Below are 21,569 nucleotides of genomic sequence, written 5' to 3'. Positions count from 1 at the left end.
CTCACGCCTGTAAATTTGTTGTTTTTACATTGAGATGTTATGATAGCAGTATAAAATTTCATGTGGGATAAGGGTCTGAATTGAGATGGAATATTTTGATACGCATTTTTTTAGGCTAATGAATAAAGCAAGGTTTGTGGTATCGTGGGAACAACAAGGCCAAAGAAAAGTTCTCACTTTATATTTTAGAATACTGTAAAGATGAATATGTGCAGTTATTACATTAAGAAGCTATTTCTACTTAATCTGACCAGTAGAAATAACTTTTGTTGATGTATCCAAACTAAGTATGGTTGATTAGTCATACAAATTTATATTTTTACTGTTTTAAAACCTGAAAATGTATATTATATTTTTTTGTAAACCTTACAAGAAAAAGCAGACTGCAAATATTATGATGACTGTTTACAGTTGAGGAAGAAGTGGAGGTGAAATAGAAATAGGCCTAAATGAAAAAAGGTTGGTATTAAGGTCGCAAATCAAAACATGCCCGGATCAGCCACAGTATAAAAACTCTATCACTGAAATGAAAACACAAAATTGAGAAAGAAACAACAAATAAACAGATTGAATTGGAATGTGGTCTGTCTATTTATCTGACAAAATAGAAAACCGGGAAGACCTGACCAGTAGTCCAACACTGAACTAAAAAAGGAACAGCCAGAGACAGGCAGAAAAAAACAGATCTGGCGACCAAAAGAAAATACACTCCCGACTGTTCAAATAATGCATTACACAGAGCAGAATAACACTTTTAACTTCATGCCTTAACTACACACAAATCAGAATCACATTTTTTCCCCATTTTGCAAACAATCACACAGAACTTGTGGTTGTGCTAATCCAAATCTACAAACTCATATGAGCACTGAACGTTAACTCTAAAGAAAACATAATCAGGACACTCTGCACAGTTTATTGTGTCTGTGTATACACTGTAATTGTGCATGTATGTAGATAAAGAAAAGTTAATGTATTTTTTTTATCATGCCTTTATAATTAAATTCTGTCAGTAATTACTTACCTTCATGTCGTTCCAAGGCTTTTATTCACATATACACATTCATCAACTCACACATCAGTCTCATGCATGTTTGCTTGATGTGCGAGAACCAATGAGGTTCATTCTCGTTTTGCGCAGGATGTTTGAGCTTCCACAAGAACCAATGAGGTTGATTCAAGCAGGTTCGGTTGAGCTTCTGTTTATGTTCACTGATCAATGTTTGTATTTGAATAAAAGCCTGAATTCAATTTGTTCATCATATAAAGTGATAGAGTCTCTCCAGAAAATTTGGTCTATACAACTCAATTTATATGGATTAGTTTAACGATCTTTTTATGAAGTTTTTGAAGCATCAAAGTTGCATAGACTGTCAATGGAGGAGAGATTTAAGATTTTATTAAAAATATCTTCCTTTGTGTTCCTAAGATGAACGAAAGTCTTATGGGTTTGGAATGACTTGAGGGTGAGTAATTAATGACAGAATTTTCATTTTTGAGTGAATAAACCCTTTAAAGTGTCTCCAATCTTGAATCTTCGCATTATTTTTCTCCCATTGCTGAATAAATACGTTGGCCCATAAAAATCCATTAGAGTGTTTTAGGTGATTGTCTTTGGACATCACTGCAACATTTGCACCTATACTTTTTAGGATCCATTCTTAAAAATTCTTAAGGCATCTCGTTTCATTCTTAGATGATACGCAACTTTATCTGCCCTTGAAATGGAAAGATACAAACTCTCTAAAACCATTGTTGAAGTGGTTTGAGGATATTTAAGCCTTGATGGCCTTAATTATTATTATTATTATTTTTTTTAAATCATTGCTTTTGGACTTAGTGATGCCTGTGAAGCCCAGCATATGGATTTCGGCACTTTAAAACCAAATGTGAACACAGTTAGCCCAAATTGGCCTCCCTCCATCGGCCTCCATTTTATATTAGGATTGATTTTAAGATTTTAGAGTCTGTGTTTAAATCTTTAAATGGACTAGCTTCAAAATATCTCTCAGGTTTAATACAGCCGTATATGCTCCATCAAGAGCACTTGGGTATGCCGACAATTTGCTTTTGGTCATTTGAGGTTGAAGAGCAGGGAGACCGTATCATTGTGGTTGCTGCCCCTGAACTCTAGAATAATTTGCCTCTATATTAGGCAGGCCCAAACATATAAGAGCTGCTATATGTTGAATCATATATATTTACTTATTTTATTGTGACCCTGTGTTGTACAGCACTTTGGCAAACACCAGCTGTTTTTCTTTTTTTTTAAGTGGATATAATTGTCTAAGTTTCATTTAGGTTTAATACTTCCTCTAAAAATGAATCATAATTCCCCTAAAGACAGATACAGACCATCTATTCAAAAGGCCAAGCAAAAGCAGTGAGTCACTAAAGAATACAAATCCAGTTCCTGTAAGCTGAGTGTCATGCCCTCAATCAGGGTTATCACTATCGTGGAGGGGGGAGCTCATAAGAGTAAAATGACTCTTATGAGCTGATTCATTTGAGTGAGTCAAAATGTACAGAGCGATTAGCGTAGTTCGATGCCCGAAAGAACGACTCTTGGAGCCGGTTCTTTTTAGAGAGAAAAATAAATAAATAAATGAACCGCAGGTTATATTATTGTCGATAATGTATTAATGAGTATGCTATTTTAATTATGATGTCCGACTCTAAATGAACCAAGAACTAACGGAATAAATTATTCTGCATTAGAACTTAAAGATAGCCTATTTACCTGTAATCAGTATTTTTATTAAAAACGTGAATAAATTACTATCACATTGTTTGTTTTTGTATATCCTAAGTTAGGAACAATTTGACTGTATATGCTTACATGAGTCATTAAAAAGTCTGTAAACTAATCTTTGAATTATTTGTAGCCTATTACTGTAATGATAGGCTATGTGTTTTTATTCTGAACTCTAAAATGAATGTAGCAACTGACTACTGCGGGTAGACTAAATACAATAGGAAATTGGATTTCATTCTTACAAATATTTTTTCTTCAAAAGTAGGCTAGGCTACTAAAAGAATCGTAAATGGAACCGGAATAGTTAAAGGGAATCAGAATCATGAAATTCTTTAGATTAGAACACTTTACCAGAACGAACGGTCACCCGGAAGTGGGTGATATTATTACCGTGCAGTCAATGAATACTTGGAGTAGTTGACTATTTGGAGCCACAAACTAAACTACAGCATAGGCTACTTACTTACTAGTCCACATTTCTCTGAGCGCGTGTGATTGCCTCTCCTGCTGGAATGGCTCCATTACTGAGCTTGTCATGTAGACTGCTGCTTCTACTGCCTCTTATTGGAGTATGTTTGACGAAATTTGCAAGGGGTGAGTTATTTTTTTTTATGATTAGAATTTTAAAGTGCATTTTCCCAAAGTTTGAGGTAATATTCCGCTTTATGGAGCACTTCTAGAAGTTCTAAACGCATTTTAAGAACAGAAGACTCAACTGTGCTCTTCTATTTGTCGATTTAAATACAATAATGATTCGAGTGTAATAATGTAAGTTATTTTCTGTCAGAACTCGTAACTTTACCCTCACACGACCACTAAGGAAATTAAAGTCAAATCAATCAGTATTCACCTTTTAAAGTGTTTATAGAGACACAAAGCTGCTTTAAATCTAACGTTACATAGGCTATAAAGTTTATATTTTAGATGACAGGATTATAAAGATTGCATACTAAATCCTATGGTTTCTTAAGGTGTCCCGCCATTGAGAGTTCAAGCGCTCTGGTGGCTCAAAACTTTCAGCTCAACTTTGATGGTTAAATCCAAAATAATCTTCAGGATTTATTTATGTCAACAAAGGCTGTGTGTATTTACAATCACAATTTCTTAAGGAGATGAAAGTCAAGGATTCAAAGGATTTGACATTAAAACGAGCATTTTGTGCCACTTTTGTTCTGTGCTGTGATAAACATGGGAAGATGACATTTTAACTTTTGGGAATTGGAATTTAACTTATTATTTTGTAGGTGTATTTAATCCCTACAATACAAACAAAAGGGTCAGTAGATGTCTCGTAGATTTGAATGGCTATATTTTTTGTGTTATTGCAAGTATGTAATGTTTGATTATATTATAAGAGGAAATAGCTAAATGTAATTTTACATGTTCTTAGATTAAGTGTAGGAAATCTGATAAAAAAATAAAATAAAAAAAATTAGTCATTTAGATATAGGCTACTGTAATAGTGTATTCCTTGACTTTTTTAATTGGTGACACCAACAGATATCATTAAATGCAAAGATTTCATCAATCAGTTCATTTTCATGTCAGTCATTCAGACCAAAATCAGTGATTCAATATTTAGCAAATATTGCCTCTTAATAATTTTTACAAAAATCAAAACTAATTAATTTTCAGTGGGCGTTTTATTTATAAGGCATTTATTTCTTATTTTCTATTGGCTACAATAAGCACAGAGAATGCAATCCATTTCCGCCATCCATTTATATTTATTTTAAATCAGTGAAATAAGTCTAAACAATCAGGGCTGGTATCTAAAGAATTGAACCAATGAAACATAAAAAAAAGTATTTGTTAATAATACACAAGATATAATAGCAAATCTGCTAGATAAGATGAATTCATTACAGGGAACTTTTTGCCCCCCATATTTATTTGAAATATCTTGGACATTTATTTTATATTTATTTTTTAATTTTTGTCCCAAGCCCTTTTTAATTTTGGTCCCTGACTAAAATATATGAAATATATGAAGAATTGGATGTTTCAGTACAATGTGATTAATTTGTTATTAATCTAAGATTTTCTTAGAACCCACCCCTTGGTGCCATAGCTCTTTAATAATTTGTATGGGAACCGCTTATGCCGAATAAATGTTTTGTTCTTCTTGGCTGCAGTCCATGCATTGTAAACTTTTAGATCTACTTAACTGCACCAATCAATATGCTGGCTCTCAATCCTCCATAAATCTCTTTAGCGTCTCTGAATGCTTGGAGGTCACAATCTCAACTCAACACTGTTGCTGTTATGATGAAAGGATTTGTTTTAATTAAATGATCTTTAAAAATAGATTGGTGTACGTATGGGTGTAATGAAATATGGATGCTGCAAAACTCTGGCTTGTGCATATGGTAATGTTATAAAAAATGTGCCTGCTTGACTACTTGCTTCGTGTTTGGGCAGATTTTACTTTGACTTACTTTAAAGTGATGCCTCTTTCCTTTGAAGCCTACAGTGTGATTAAATATGGTTCAAGAAGCCCATATATAAACTTGATTGAGCACCAGAATAATATCCTAAGACAAAATGTAACCATGATTTATCCAAAACATGGTTATTGGTTAGGTACCAATACATAGTTGTTGTTTTTATTACTTTGGAAAAATTGTGATTATTGGTGATTTTGTTTTAATTTTTTAAATAGTACATACTGTATATATTTTTCAATATATATACTCTTTTCCCCCTGTTGTCACCAGGCATAGTGCATAGAAATAGTAGTTCAATTTCCTTTGAAAGATTCTTCTGACACATGCTTTTTAGTCCTGAAAAATGTAGAAGGTAGTGAAAGAGATGTTCCTTTCTGTGAATAATGGGGCTGTACTCTAGTATCAGCTGTGCAGCTTTCATAAAGAGACAACCAAATGCAAACCTCCATTCTCAAGAATGGTGCGATGCAGAGATCAGGCTTCTGATATGGCTCGACAGTGTGTGAACCAGTGATTTATTAGTAACCTTTTCAATGAACAAACATGTAATGAATTCTCGTTATGCTAATGACATAACTGACAGCGTTTTGAATATTGGTTAGCCTATGTAAATTAACACATTCTGAAGGGTTTTGTATTTGTTTATATATTTAAGAAACACTTTCAGCCTCACAGAGTTGTCGTTGGCTCTGTATATTTTGTGGATATTCATTTTCATCAATAAATTTTACTGAACCCTGCAAAGCCATCCTAAGCTGCTAGATGCATAATCCTCGCATTTTTTTTTTCTTTCTGGGTTAAATATACAGCTATTAGTCATGCCTCATTGAATGAGTCATTAGAGGAAGGCTTGTCTGAGCCGATAGCTCTATCTTTTTCCTGAGGTCTGACCCTTTTTCGAGAAGAATGGTTTATTTCAGTGTTTTTTGAGACCCTTCGCAGAATTGCAGAAAGTTCCTCCCTTAAGGGACTTTTTGGATGGTCTATAAGTGCCATATCTGAAGTTCCAGTGAAACATCAGGAGAGGTCAAGGAGAAGTGTGCTCTTTTGATTGGACTACGACAGAGACTGTAATTGCATCTGTCTTTGCTAACACTTTTCTCCAGATGAATCCATGCAAGACTGATGTCATTAAATATAGACTTACATGCTTAAAATTTCATTATTCTCAGATGTGTTCATATGGCAGCTGTATTGCTCAAACAGTGTAAAAAGGCCAAGACATGAAGAGTAACCTTGTGTGGGTTGTTAAAAGCTCGATGAGATTAAAGGCGCCTGCACACTTTTATACTGCGTCAGAGAATCCTGTAAATACATTGATTTCAATAGTGTGTCACAAGAGCGTAGAGGGAGAACGCAAGGGTTTTTACAAATGTGACAAATAGGCCTGCATGATATTATCGTTTCAGCATCGACATCGCAATGTGGGCATCCACGATAGTCACATCGCAGGATGTGCGATGTTAAGTTATTGAAATCATAACACTTAAACACTGCCATCGGGACATTAAACAGGAAGTGTCTGTCCGAGCTCACAACAGCTTTTTCGCGGGAACGCAAATATCTTTGCGGGGAAAAGCAAACGTTTTGCGAGGGAATGCAAAAAAAAAGAAAAAAAATCTCCCATCCCAAAATTTTTCCAACACCACGTCCCTTTAGGGGCTCCGTAGTACTTGGCTATCAGGGTGGGAAATTAGCACCTGCCACCAGCCAATGGCTGGTACTTTTTCAAAGTGGCGGGTGACTTTGCCTTGTATACCAGCCACAGTGGCGGGTAGATTGTAAAACATAATTTTATTGGTTACTATTTAAAACATTCCTTGTAACGGATTGGACATCTTTTGTCAAAGAATGCTTTTGCTAAGTAAAAATAATGCACTTTGTCAAGTAACTAATTTGATTGGTTTTCAGCGCTGTGCGTCACGGACACAGCGCACGGACACGGCGCTGAACGGACCGTGACACATATAGCTGAGCTGAGGTAGCCTACAGACGAAAGGAAAATTTAAAAAATGTGGCGACATATGCCCGGTGTTAAGAGGCCCGCCGCGGAGTCAGCAGTATAAGAATGTACAAACTATTGAGGGCAAAGTAAATAAAAAGTGAAGGTACTTTTCGAACAAGTGGCGCATTGATGACGAAGGGAAAACGAGGGAATGGTTAGCCTACCTTCCCGTCGAACAGTCCATGCACTGTACTTACTGTCAAACCTATGCGTCGTCCGAAAATGCAAACAATTTGTTCATTAGAGGAACAACTAACCTTAAAATAGTGTCAATAATGAATATGACCAATTCTATTCAGAAACGTCCATGTGATCGGCAAAAAGGGCAGACCTTTTCGGGACTACGTTTGGATGTGCAAGTAAGTAAATTACTAACTTGAAGTTGTGTTTTGTGATGGCTAGATACCTATCGTTTTTTTAGTTTAGCGATAGTTTTAGCAGCCGCGAGGATAGGAGCCGATACCGTGGGTGCTCCGGAGCTCGATTATGTGTCAGTTAAACTTTTCATCTCCAATCCTATCTGTATTTGTGAGAAGTGGTGCTGTCCTGAGTTGAAAGATAGCCTACTTTACGGCTTTATTATCGAGTTAAGCCTCTGGGGTCGACAAACGCGCTGGCGCGTTTTGCTGGATTTTTTTTCAAATAGCAGCAAAATACATTTAAATACTCCATCATTTATGGTCATACAGACTTAACTAATATTAAAAACTAAACTGTAAAATAACCATGCATAAAATTCTCTCCAAAATACAAACATGTACATACATGTTGCTCACATATTATGGTAGCCCTGTTTGTGCTAAATAGTGCTTTTTCTTAAAAAAAAAAAAAAGGGCGTGCGCCTGTGAGCATCCACGGAGGAAAACATAAATTTGCGCCTGAGTGCAGCATAACTCATATTGTTAAATGGATAAAACGAATGACATATTTTTAATGGACGTCAATGTTATCAAAGTCACAGTTCTCATTCATAAATTTGAATTCCAGAAAAAGTGGCTGGTAGATAATACAAGTGGCTGGTAAAATTGGGCATCCAGCAGCCACTGTGGCTGGTGGGCAAAAAAGTTAATTTCCCACCCTGTTGGCTATTTTCATAAAAGGCAAGTTACATTTATTTAGTCACATTATGAAAAAAAAGGAAATTTTTATTATCAAATCGTTTGGGAGAGATTTAAGTCATAGTGATGTATGACCAGTGCTAGGTAGATTACTTACAAATTGTAGTCTGTTACTGAAAATTGTAGTTAGTAATGTAATCTAGTTTACTCATTTTAGTAATGTATTCTGATTACTTTTAGATTACTTTTGACCTCGTTCATCATTTAGTTTTGAATGGGATTATTGTGTATCAAAAATGAAACATTACTATCATATTATTTTTGACCTAACTTGTTCATCACTTAGTTTTGAATGGGATCATTGTGTACCATAGTTTTGTTTACCTGCATGTCAATGTGACCATTATCCAATACCAGAGAATTGTGTGAACATGCAAATGTTTGAAATTATTAAAAAATGTACTTAAAATCTCAGGAATCTCTGCTTGAACAAACAATAATAAACATGAAAACAGCAATGACATTACACATTAAAAGTTTTCCAGGTTTTAAATATTTATATACAGACTTAAGTCTAGGTCAATAATTTGTGATGGTCAATTCAATTCAATTCAAATTTATTTGTATAGCGCTTTTCACAATACACATTGTCTCAAAGCAGCTTTACAGAAATTGCATTTCGGAAATGTACATAGAAAAATACAGTTAGTTAATCAAGTGTTAATTTATGGCATAACATATCGCCGGCTTTGAGTCGTCTCTTCACAGGCGTCGTCGTCTCTTCACAGGCGTTGGGGCATCTGAAGTCTCCGTGAGAGGCTGGATACAAACTGGAGCTGACGAACGCTATTTACCTCGGGACTAGCGTCCCGAGATAACAGCAGAAAGGCAGATGGGAAATAATTAGCATAGCTGATGTTCATAATGTTAATGCATTCGAACTGATTCAGCAGTAGTATCAAAGGTTAAGCATTAAGTGAATGCTTGGTTAAAGAGATGCGTCTTTAATCTAGTTTTAAACTGGGACAGCGAGTCTGAGTCTCGTACAATATCAGGAAGGCTATTCCAGAGTTTAGGAGCTAAATGCGAGAACGCCCTCCCTCCTTTAGTGGACTTAGATATCCTACGAATGACCAGAAGCCTCGAATTTAGTGATCTTAAAGAGCGCGATGGATTGTATGGCGATAGAAGGTCTGTTAAATACACAGGAGCTAAACTAGGGCTGCAACAACTAATCGATAAAATCGATTATAATCGATTATGAAAATCGTTGTCAACGAATGTCATTATCGATTAGTTGGTCTGCTTACGTCACGGGGAGCGTTTACTGGTACGCACACACACGCAAGGTCTCTCTCCCTCAGGCGCTCTGCCGAGCGCGCGCGCTACACGGTTTGGAGCAGTCTCTTCTGTCTCGCATGCGCGCTCTTGCTTGCGCGCTCTAGATTTCATTTCGGGAGTTTGAACTAATTCGCGGGCATCAGGGAGCCGCAATCAATATGCGGGAGACTCCCGGGACTTCCGGGATCTTGGGATGTCTGTATTTTGTCTCGAGCATCAGGTTGCGCAATCAGTTCGCTCGCAACGTAGGTGATGGATTAAAATAGCGCTACCGCAGAAATAGGTTAAATTAAAACGGTCTTTACAAAGCGAAGCACTAAATAAAAAGGCAGTTAATAACAGCAGCAGTAAAATATTGTTTTTTAGTCACTGTACTCAGTGGTTTTCAGCGAATGCTTGTGCACTAATGCATAATTTCTCCTGTCCTTTACTCAAGCCTGTTAGCTTGCTGGGTAACGTTACCTCCATTCCGTTCTCTTTTTATAGCATTTGTCTACTAAGTTTTAATTGTTTTTCAAACGCGATCTACTGCGGCTCTACGTTCACACAATTGTTTTCAGTCTTTCTATATTTATTTAATCAATTTATCCTTATATTATTCTTTTATATATTATATATAATATATATTATATTCTTTATCCTTATATTCCTTATATATAATTAATTTTAAATAAAAATTAAATGAATTATATATTTTAGATGTTTTTAGTTTGTTTTTAGTTCAGATATTCACATCTGAACAACATGTCTGTGTAAATTTGTTTTAACAAAAATTGTGTTAAAACATAATATGTTGGATATCATTTTTTTAACAATAATCATGTTTGTTAACTTGCCATCAGCAATTATCATTAAAAACAATGCAAATATTGATATTAGTAAAACTCAATGTGTGGCTTTTGCACTTTTTAAAGTACACTTTTACACATAAATACCCTGATTTACGGTTTTATTTAGTTATAATAAAAAAAAAATCTAATTAAATTTCTATCCGATTAATCGATTAATCGAAAAAATAATCGTCCGATTAATCGATTATCAAAATAATCGTTAGTTGCAGCCCTAAGCTAAACCATTTAGGGCTTTATAGGTCAGTAGGAATACTTTGTAATTGATACGTAACTTAATAGGTAACCAGTGTAGAGATGATAAAATTGGTGTTATATGATCATATTTTCTTGATCTACTAAGAACTCTAGCAGCTGCATTTTGCACTAACTGTAGCTTGTTGATTGAGGATGCAGGACAGCCAGCTAATAAAGCATTACAGTAATCTAGTCTCGAGGTTATGAATGCATGAACTAACTTTTCTGCATCAGAAACAGATAGCATGTTGCGTAGCTTAGCAATGTTTCTAAGGTGGAAAAAGGCTGTTCTTGTAATATATGAAATATGATTTTCGAAAGTCAAGTTGCGGTCTAGTATAACACCCAGGTCTTTTACTGTAGTGGATAAAGTAACAGGACATCCTTCTAAATTAAAGTTGTATTGTAAGGGATTTTGTGGGTAGTTTTTTGGACCAATAAGTAGTACCTCCGTTTTATCGGAATTTAATAGCAGGAAATTACACGTCATCCAGCATTTTATATCATTTAGACACTCTGTCAATTTAGATAAGTTAGTGTTTTCATCTGGTCGTGATGAGATATATAATTGAGTGTCATCAGCATAACATTGGAAATTAATTCCATGTTTTCTTATAATATTACCAAGTGGCAGCATATATATTGAGAATAGCAGAGGGCCTAACACCGATCCTTGCGGCACACCATAGTCTACTGACGTTATCTTTGATTTTTCCCCATTTAAACAGACAAAATGGTAACGGTCTGATAAGTACGATCTAAACCAGCTTAATGCCTGTCCCTGAACACCAGTGTAGTTTTGTAGTCGATCCAAGAGTATTTTATGATCGATAGTATCGAACGCAGCACTAAGATCGAGTAGAACTAGTATTGAGATACAGCCTTGGTCAGAAGCTAAAAGTAAATCATTTGTAATTTTAACTAGCGCAGTTTCTGTGCTATGATGCGGTCTGAATCCCGACTGGAATTTTTCATAGATATAATTTTCTTGTAAGAAAGAGCACAATTGAGCGGACACAATTTTTTCTAGTATTTTAGACATAAATGGAAGATTTGAGATGGGTCTGTAATTTGCTAAGTTATTTGGATCTAATTGCGGTTTCTTAATGAGAGGTTTTATTACTGCCAGTTTGAATATTTTTGGAACATGACCTAAAGATAAAGACGAGTTAATAATATTGAGAAGAGGCTCTTCCACTACAGGTAACACTTCTTTCAGTAGTTTAGTGGGTATTGGATCTAATAAACATGTTGTTGGTTTAGATGCAATGATAAGTTTATTTAGCTCTTCCTGTCCTATAGTTGTAAAGCGGTGTAGTTGTTCTAGAGGGGCCATAATTGAGGCTGAATCATAAGACATCATAGAGGATTGTATATTTACAATTGTGTTTCGGATGCTTTCTATTTTCTCATTGAAGTAATTCATAAAATCATTACTACTATATTGTAATGGAATATTTTGCTCTGGTGATGTTTGTTTATTTGTTAGTCTAGCCACGGTGTTGAATAAAAACCTTGGATTATTTTGGTTATTTTCTATTAGTTTGCGGAGATGCTCAGCCCTGGCTGCTTTTAGAGCCTTTTTATAACGTGACATACTGTCTTTCCACGCGATTCTAAAGACCTCTAAATTAGTTTGTTTCCATTTACGCTCTAAGTTACGAGTTTCTCTCTTGATTGCATGCGTAGCACTGTTGTACCATGGTGCTTTAGTTTTCTCTCTAACCTTTTTTAATCTAATTGGTGCAACAATATCTAGTGTACTAGAGAACATGGTGCTCAAACTGCTAGTCATTTCCTCTAGTTCATCTGTTTGTTTGGGTTCACTGAGCAGCTGAGATAGATCAGGTAAGCTATTTGAGAATCTATCTATATTGGTTGGAACGATTGTTCTGCCTGGTCTATAACGTGGCGCAACATGACAAATTTCAGCAGTACGTATTATACAAGTTACCATGTAATGATCAGTGAGATCATCACTTTGCGGTATAATATTTATATCAGTTGGATTGGTTCCATATGATATAATTAAATCTAGTGTATGATTTAGACGATGAGTGGGACCACTGACGTTTTGCGTGACCCCAAAGGAGTTTAATAAATCTGTAAACGCAGTCCCTAACGCATCATTTGTATTATCTACGTGTATGTTAAAGTCTCCAACAATTATTGCTTTATCGACATTGACCAATAGATCTGAGAGAAAGTATGCAAACTCTTTTAGGAAATCAGCATAGGGCCCTGGAGGTCTATATAGGGTAGCCAAGGCTAGAGATAATATGGATTTGTTTCTTGCATCTAAGAGCGTAACATTTAGCACAAGTACTTCAAACGAATTAAACCTGTGACCTGTTTTCTGAGTAACATTAAGAATATCTCTATAGATTGTTGCAACACCGCCGCCACGACCGATCAGACGGGGCTCATGCTTATAACAGTATCCTGGTGGAGTAGACTCATTTAGACCGAAATAATCATTTGGTTTAAGCCAGGTTTCAGTAAGGCAAAGTACATCGAAACTATTATCTGTGACCATTTCATTTACAATAACCGCCTTAGGTGTGAGCGATCTAATGTTTAGAAGACCTAGCTTTAGAAATTGTTTTTGTTCACTGATTTTTAGATTTTCTGGTTTAATTACAATAAGATTTTTGCTAGATCCTACACTAGATTTATTGTTTGGCCTCACTAAGCGAGGAATAGACACAGTTTCTATATAATGTTCTACACTACTTATATCAATTAAGTTGGGACAGCAAAGACTGTGATTTGGACTTTGACTTACTAGTCATATGGTGTGTAACGTCTTGGAGATGTTGTCCGACAGAACAGCCGCTCCGATTCTGCTGGGGTGCAGGCCATCAGCACGGTAGAGCCTAGGTCGCTCCCAGAACAGATTCCAATTATTTACAAAGAGCAGTTTCTGTTCATTACACCATGACATTAACCATTCATTTAGAGCAAATAATCTACTGAACCTTTCTTGTCCTAGTCGGTACGTGGGAAGCGGTCCAGACACGATGATCGTTGCTTCAGGCGATGTGCTGCGAACCGTCTCGATCAGGCTTCTGTAGTCCTTCTTCAGAACCTCCGTCTGCCGCAGCCTGATGTCGTTCGTCCCCGCGTGTAGGACCACAGCTCCGACGCGCTCGTCACCGTTCAGGATCTCGGGAATCTGTGCAGCGACATCAAGAACACGAGCACCAGGAAAGCAGTGAGTGCGCACCTTACGCTTAACTGAGGTAGCACGGACATGACGGACCATGGAAGTGCCGATGATCACGGCGGCGTCACGTTCCGGCTCGCGAAGAGGGGAGAAGCGGTTCCGGGTGGAGATCTCGAAGACCGGGAGGGGCGGGGAAGTCCTTGGTCTGGTCCTGGCTCGTGTCTTCCGCTGTGGGATCACCCAGGGTCCATGGTGTTGCCTCGGTGCCGGAGTGAATGAAGGCAGAGATGATCGCGTCCTCCTGGGCAGAGAAACGCACGGAGTAGACGAAGTCGGAGTCAAAAAGTTACTAACCACTGACTTGTGAGCATCGGCGCGTGATGTTTCAAGCGTTGATCGCCGATCTCGCAGCTCGGCTTGCTTCACCAGCAGAACGCGGATCTGTTTCTCCACCGACTCCAGCTCCAATCGTACCGAAACCAGCTCGAATGTGTCCTCACCTGCACTCAGAGGTAACGTTAGACACACATCCGATATGTTCGCCATTATAACAGATGAACAGTAAATTAGTAGTGATACTACCAATATCACTACTAATTTAGGACTGAAATGATGGATATAACCCGTATCCTTTCAGTCAAACGGGTGTAAAATGAGAGGGTCGATAGGCGCGAGGCCACGCGTGAAATGCTAGCGGGCTAAAGGCTAGTAGCCGAGATTCGGAAAGTTGGATCTAAGTAGCGATATCAAAGCAATCCGATTGTTTTTTATAAGGAATAGTGTCGAGGATAAGTTCACATGATATAAAAAATAGAAAGTGCTTGTTTATAAATGAGTGGTAAAGAAGAAAATCAGGGATTAATGAATCAATTCGACGGAGCTCCAAACACAAACACAGATCGCACGCGCATGCGCAAAAAGGTAAGGTCACTGCATGTTTCACAGCTATATATCAGCAGTGGTTAGTAATTTGCATAATTATTAATCTCATACATGGTGTAACTTAGAGGTGCTTTTGTGCCCAAATTTAGAAGCATCACAAATTTATTGACATGACATTTACATGGCCATTTTATATTGTGAATATAGACAAAGCTAAACCGTATAACAATAGGAAATTCATTTGGAAAGCAGAAATAAAGAGTAAAAAGAATGAATGATTATGAATAATTTAATGCCATTGCATGGCATGTAATCATGTCATCTAAGTTACTGTAATCTAATTATGAACATTTTTAAAACATAACAATCTAATTACAAGTACAACATTTTTGGAATCTAATAACATAATCCTGATTCATATAATCAGTCACTACCAAGCACTGTGTATGACATATGTGCTTTGTTACTTTTAAGATCGGATGAAATTGTAATGGAGTAAAATGAGTAAACATATTTGGTCTTAGCAGAACTCAAGTAAAGTACAGATTCCCCAAAATAATAAGCGATGTACTACTAAGAGTAGCCTAAGTATTATGCAGATACTTTATACCGCTCTGCCATTAAAACATATTTTATATTCAACAAATACTTCCCTTGTGTGTAGGAGTTCTAAGAGAATTATTACCAGTGAGACATGTTCACTGAGAATTATCATCAGGCCCACATGGAATTTGTGCCCACAGAACTCCACAGAAAGTTCAGGACATTTCTACAGAACTAAGTTCATCATGCATCCGGTTCCTCACATTCCCACACTTTATATATTGGGTTAATTTTGATAAAGAATTCAAAATAAATTTCTTGTAAAATCAGCACATAAAATAAAAAAAAGTGCCGATTCTGTCTGGGCCTGCTCATCATGTATGCCATGTATCAGAATTTCCACAATGAGTCTTCGTGAGATGACATCATTGGTTTGCTTTCATTACAAACCAGCTCAGCAATAGGGTTGTGTCAAGGCACGTTCTGACATTGTGCTTTTTCTTCTCGTCTGATCATAAAGGAACTGTATTAAGATCACTTATCAAGACTAATTTATTGCAAATGCCCTCTGGGCTGTTTGTCACTCTAGCGATACACAGTAGCATGGTTGAGTAGCTTTAATGCTGAATGGGATTTCCATTCAAAACACACAAGATTAATGTCAGAATCACTCATATGGGCTGTTCTATCAATATTATCAACAAACCCTTGCTGTCATATCTTCTCTTGTGTTTTTCTTACACTGGATTATTAGACTTCTTTGTGGCAGGATACATTTTTTTTACCCATGCCAAAGTCAGCTAATCACTGACTGAAAAATGATGGAAGGATGTTGCGTTTTAGTGCATTATGTCATCTCATTTATAAACCTTTAAAAGCATGTGTGTGAGATCTTAAAGTCTATAAAAAAATATCCAAAGTTCCTTTTAAGGCATGTCAGTGAATTTGGCAGCTATGTTAACAACACCCCCTGGCAGCTATTTTCTATCGCAATAGGCATGCAAGTACAGGTCCTATCTACTTGAATGTGGAAAGACAGAAATCTCAGAAACTGTTGGTTAAGCTTATGCTTCATATTTCAAAACATGGTATCATATTTTACAAAATCATTTTGTTTTTTTATTTTCCTAAAATAACCCCAAATTATGTAGGTTGACTAGCTACTACTTTACCAATAAGGAAATGTGGCATTTTAAATAAAGGGCATGACTTAATTTCCTAAAAATGATCATATTGTGATTTCCACCATTAATGTATCTGTCCTCTTTTTAATACTTTATGTCTGATATTGATTCCAAAATGTATGCTTTTATCATGCAACATCTTATTAGCCTTGTACATAATAGTGCCAGAAGGCTTGTCTCAAGTCAAACATTCTGTGCCCAAGAGTATCAACTTGTTTCATGAGTCTGTTCCCATGGTGATAATTAATGTGTAGAAAACAGTCAAAAGGTCTCCCAGTTTGTCAAGACCTTGTTTGATCTGTTGCATTAACTTATTCGGATCAAAACTAGCACTGCAGGGGTGGGCGATATGGCAAAATTTAAAAACTCTTTCCATATCAGTAGGTTGAACAAGCAATTAACTGAAAGTGAGCTTAAATATATTTGTATTTTTCAAATTTGTATTTAACATGATGAGGCCTCTAAACATCCAGAAGCCATGCATGTATTCCTGCCTGGCACATTTACATCAACAGCCTTGTGGTGGTTAATCAGTGCTCTCCTTTTCACATTTTCTGTTTTGTGTACAGACTTACTGCAGAGACAGAGAGAAACCAGATAAGCCTTTTACTTTAGGCGGTTAACTAGCTATACAGCATACCATGCAATGCTGTTGCATATCTTTCCCATTTTACGTATGTCTACATCAGGTGTCCCGGTTGAGCAGACCCGTGGCCACACACTCATTTAAAGAGCCAGAATCCTCTCATGCAGTCAGTTGCAGACCTGACAATGATTAATTGGAGTGTATGGGATTATTTGCTTCAGCGAGCCCCGAACTGCAGACCTCAGATAATTGCACAAGGTGACAGTGAGGTGGATTTTCTGTCCCATAAGAGTTTCATGGATCCGACACGGCAAGGTTTACTAGGTCACCCATTGTTGTTATTTCTGAACGGTAGTAGAATAAACAAGTTCGGACCTATCTGGGATTTTAAGGTGTTGCAAATAACCAAAGGATTTTGTAGACAAAGACGATCTGCAATGTCACTGGCAAACAGGCCGAGACGCGGATCAAGTCAGTTTACCTGACAACAACAAAGTGAAAAAAGCTAGGTTACAAGTCAGTGCAAAAGATAACCAAATCAAAACACCCATATCGTTTTTCTTTTTTTCCATGTTAAAATGCTTTAATCACACTTTAACTTGCAGAGACAACTATATAAGTAAATTATTTCAAATGTATTTTTGAAAGCTATTTAAAAAGGGTAAACATTTTAAACCTGGTAAACCTGTGGTGCACAAAAGATCTTCTGGGAACCAGTTAGTGACAGAAATTACACATTTTCCTTTCCTGAGCAAGAGTTTGATTGCTGTGCAAGCCTGTGTTGTAATATTTATCAAGATAACCAGACAACACCAAAGAAGTCTCTTATACTCACTAAGACTGCGTTTATCTGATCAAAAAAAAAAAACTGTAAAAATTGGAATATTGTGAAATATTATTACAACTTAAAACATCGGTTTTCAATTTTGATATATTTTAAAATAATTTGCTGCAAGAAACATTTCTTATTATCAATGTTGAAAACAATTGTATACTAGTTTGTGGAAATTGATACCTTTTTTCAGAAATTCATTGATAAATAGAAACTTCAAAAGAACAGCATTTATTTGAAATAAATTTTTTTTGTAACAATATAAATAACTTCACTGTCACGCACTGTGGCCTAGTTTAAAGATTTCATGACATGAGAAATCACATTTGTCTTGATCTTTTGACAAAGTATAAGATGTTTTTGTACCATTAAAACTTTCTGGAAGTTTCAAAGCTTAAAACATCCTCCTCATTAAAAAACAATGTAATTATTTAACCAAGATCCAATAATGGTTTGTTTGGATATAGTGGGATTTGTGACATTCTGATGGATCTGTGAAATGCATTTGAATATGACTGCATCTAGAGCAAGACACAAATAGACAAATAGTTTCACAACATCGCACCATATGCTCAAATGACAAATGGAAGAGTAAAGGAATGTTTGCTTTGACGGGTCATGTTTAAAATCACCATGAAATCAAAATTGACAATTCTTATTTTTTATGGAATATTGCAGTGTTTTTTTTTATAAACTATTTATCTATGCACATTTTTTATTTTATTCATGTGCCCTAGTAATCTTCAATCAAATGGAGCATTTGCAGATTGTTTTGTAAATGATGAACAGTGTAATGGAGAGTTGGCAAATAAACTTTTGTTTAAAGATGAAGCAGCCAACTCTTCTGGATCTGACATCAGCTACAGTACATCACAAACCATTAGTAAACAATTTCATAATGCTTTATCTATAAATGATTTTTCAGTTTTAATGTTAATGTTCTTACTCATGTGCAATAGTGAGGGGGCATTGATACTTTTTCATATGCACGTTTTCATATTTCATATGACATTAGCCAATAATAACAGTAGCTATGTTTACATGGACACATTTTGTTTCAATCAGAATGAAATCACTCTGATGAATCCGAACGCTAAATAAAGCTAAATCTAAATAGCTAATAGCGATATATAAAGTGGGATAATCCACGGCAAGCTGTGCATTAAATGATTTTAATGCACTTCTCTGTTGATTATTCTTTGCCTCCACGTCGTGCATTAAAATCGTTTAATGCACAGCTAGCCCAGAAACATTAAAATCATTTTTTTAAAAACCCATGTCATGCCCCCTTTAAACATTTGTTAAATGCACTTCAGTTTGGTGAAAGAAATTACACAATTGACCTTTTAAGGAGCAACAGTTTGATTTTGTGAAAGTCCATGTTGCCAGATTTATCACGGGAACAAGACTGCCTTGCCTTTCCTTTTCCTCACAGTTCGGCCTTACACCAAGTTAGCAAGCAACAAGTTTTTGATTTAGTTCCATTTCCTTAAAGACAAAATCAACAGAATTTTGTAACTTGATGTCAAATATCTATATACTGTATATTTACTGTAGAAGGATGGCCATTTGGTTTCCTGTTTGTTAGTGAGTGTTCCCACCTGAGTGACTGTTCCCTTGGACTTTGGACTCTATTTGGTGACTAAATCAGAAGCATGACTCAGACTGGTAAAATCATACCCTCTGAGTATGAAACCTCTCTTTCTTTGACTATTGTGTCTAACACACATCTGTACCAGGGATATTTTGGTAATGCTTCATTTTACAGTCCTGTTTCCCATGTACATACTATTTACTTATTATAGTAATTACAATAACTGGGTAATAACTGGGTTATAACTAGGTACTAACCCTGAACCTACCCCTAAACCCATGTACTTACCTTATACTTTCTAAGTAAGTACACTGTAAGTACTGTACTGTAAGCTTTTCTGACATTTTTTCTGACAAATCAGAGATGAGGAAAGTATTATTATGTCACATATAGAAAAGGTCTGAATTTAAAACTGACTCACTGGTTACTAATTTACAATTGACAAATACCTTTCCACTCATCCTCATAGTTGCATTGCATTACTGTAGATCCGCTGCTGACGGTATTATTAATCACTGCATTGTTGCAAAGGTAACAGCAAACCCTGAGCAAACATGACACTTTGACACCTGTAACAGATATTTACATGCATTGTGCTTTTCTTCAGACTGAGAGTTCCTGAATGTTTTACACTTTTCAGATACTGACCGATGTGCTGAATTCCAGCTTGTGATAAAATCAACACCTCTCTTTCAAACAGGCATAAAAACAAGAAAGGGCTGAGTCTCAACATGGGGCAACCTGCCCAAGCTCAGCATTGGCAATGAGTTTGGCAAAGAACCATTTTAGGTTGTTCTGACCAATATCCAAATTGAGGTGTGTTGAGGCTGAAGCCAAGCAGAACAGACAATTCACGCTGGCTTAAAAAAGCAGCTGGCGGTTGAAAATTTAACAGCCAGACATATTTTTTACCATTATTAACATAACTTTTTGGGGAAATTCTGCAGGGCCAGCTATTGTTTTGAATTAACATTTTTATGATACACTGGAATGCATGTTTAATTGGTACATTTAAAAAGTTAAATTGTAAAGGACCTATGCCACCTTGTTGTCCTAAAAAGCTGTTGTATCCATGGAAATGGAGAAAAAAAAGACTTTAAAAAAGGAAAAGACTTTCTAGACTTAACTTGCATCTCCTGCTTCTCTTTTTTCTTCTCTTGAGTAAAAAAGTCTCTTGTCTCAACTGTGCTCAGATTTAGCAAAACCCCAAATTCTGTGAAAAGTCCTCAAAGATTAAATCACTGTTTTTTTAAAGAAATTGTATTCAGCAATGAAGCTATAAATTGTTCAAAAGTCGCAGCAACAAAACACTGATTAAAAAAACATTAAGTAAGTGACAGTTATATAAGATTTCTATTTCAAATAAACACTGTCCTTTTCAACTTTCTATTCATCAAAGAATCCTGAAAAAAAACAACAACATGGTTTCCACAAAAATATTAAGCAGCACAACTGTTTTCAACATTGATACTGAAGACCGGAGTACTTTTCATCAAGTTTATGGAACCGAACTTCCTGAATCATGTGTTTGAAGATTTGTAAGGCAAGTGAGTTCTCTGGTTAGCTTGATAAATACTTAGCCTTACACAACAATCAAAAGAAAAACATTAGAAAATCTTATTTAAAAAAGTGTAAAGACCCAAACTTTTGAACGGAAGTTAATGTGAGCTATGTACATAAGCTAAGGAAATAATCCCTTATTTATTGGCTTCAATTTATCGGCCATACTTTTTTTTTTGTCGGACCGATAACGATAACATTAAAAATGAACATATATTGGCCGATTCCGATATGGTGGCCAATATATTTCGCTCATCCCTACTTTAATGGGGCACTCGGCAACTCTAGCTATTTCTTCGCTGATTTTCACTTTTGTTGTCGCATGTTTTGTCAACTAGCTCCCCCTACAGCTGTGAGGCATATATTTCACAACACTGTTGTAAAAAAAACTCACTTGCGGCACCCTCCTCCCCCTTTCTACCGCCGCTCATGTGCATTTGTTATTATCGGAGCCGGCCAACTTTATCGTGTGGAGCTATGTCTACCGAGGTGGGTAATACATCAAACACATTGAGGGCGGTGTGTGTGTCT

At 36.2% G+C, this 21,569-nt stretch overlaps 1 protein-coding gene across 3 annotated transcripts in view; it reads left to right on the top strand.

Annotated features, from left to right (window-relative positions):
* Positions 1-2,989: 2,989 nt before the first annotated feature.
* The window catches only part of tfpia (tissue factor pathway inhibitor a), a 37,716-nt gene continuing 19,136 nt past the window's right edge, over positions 2,990-21,569 (top strand). The window contains exon 1 of one of the 3 annotated variants that reach the window (XM_077216002.1): positions 2,990-3,349. In XM_077216002.1, the coding sequence (XP_077072117.1) occupies positions 3,268-3,349 (82 nt within the window). In that variant the 5' untranslated portion in view covers positions 2,990-3,267. The remainder of the gene's footprint in view (positions 3,350-21,569) is intronic. The other 2 variants (XM_077216003.1, XM_077216004.1) reach the window with 2 other exon arrangements.

Source organism: Siphateles boraxobius, unplaced genomic scaffold, assembly GCF_051911475.1.
Source record: "Siphateles boraxobius isolate OS27281-9 unplaced genomic scaffold, OSU_SipBor_1 7, whole genome shotgun sequence".
Classification (NCBI taxonomy): Eukaryota; Metazoa; Chordata; class Actinopteri; order Cypriniformes; family Leuciscidae; genus Siphateles; species Siphateles boraxobius.
This window is presented reverse-complemented; position numbering and strand designations above follow the sequence as displayed.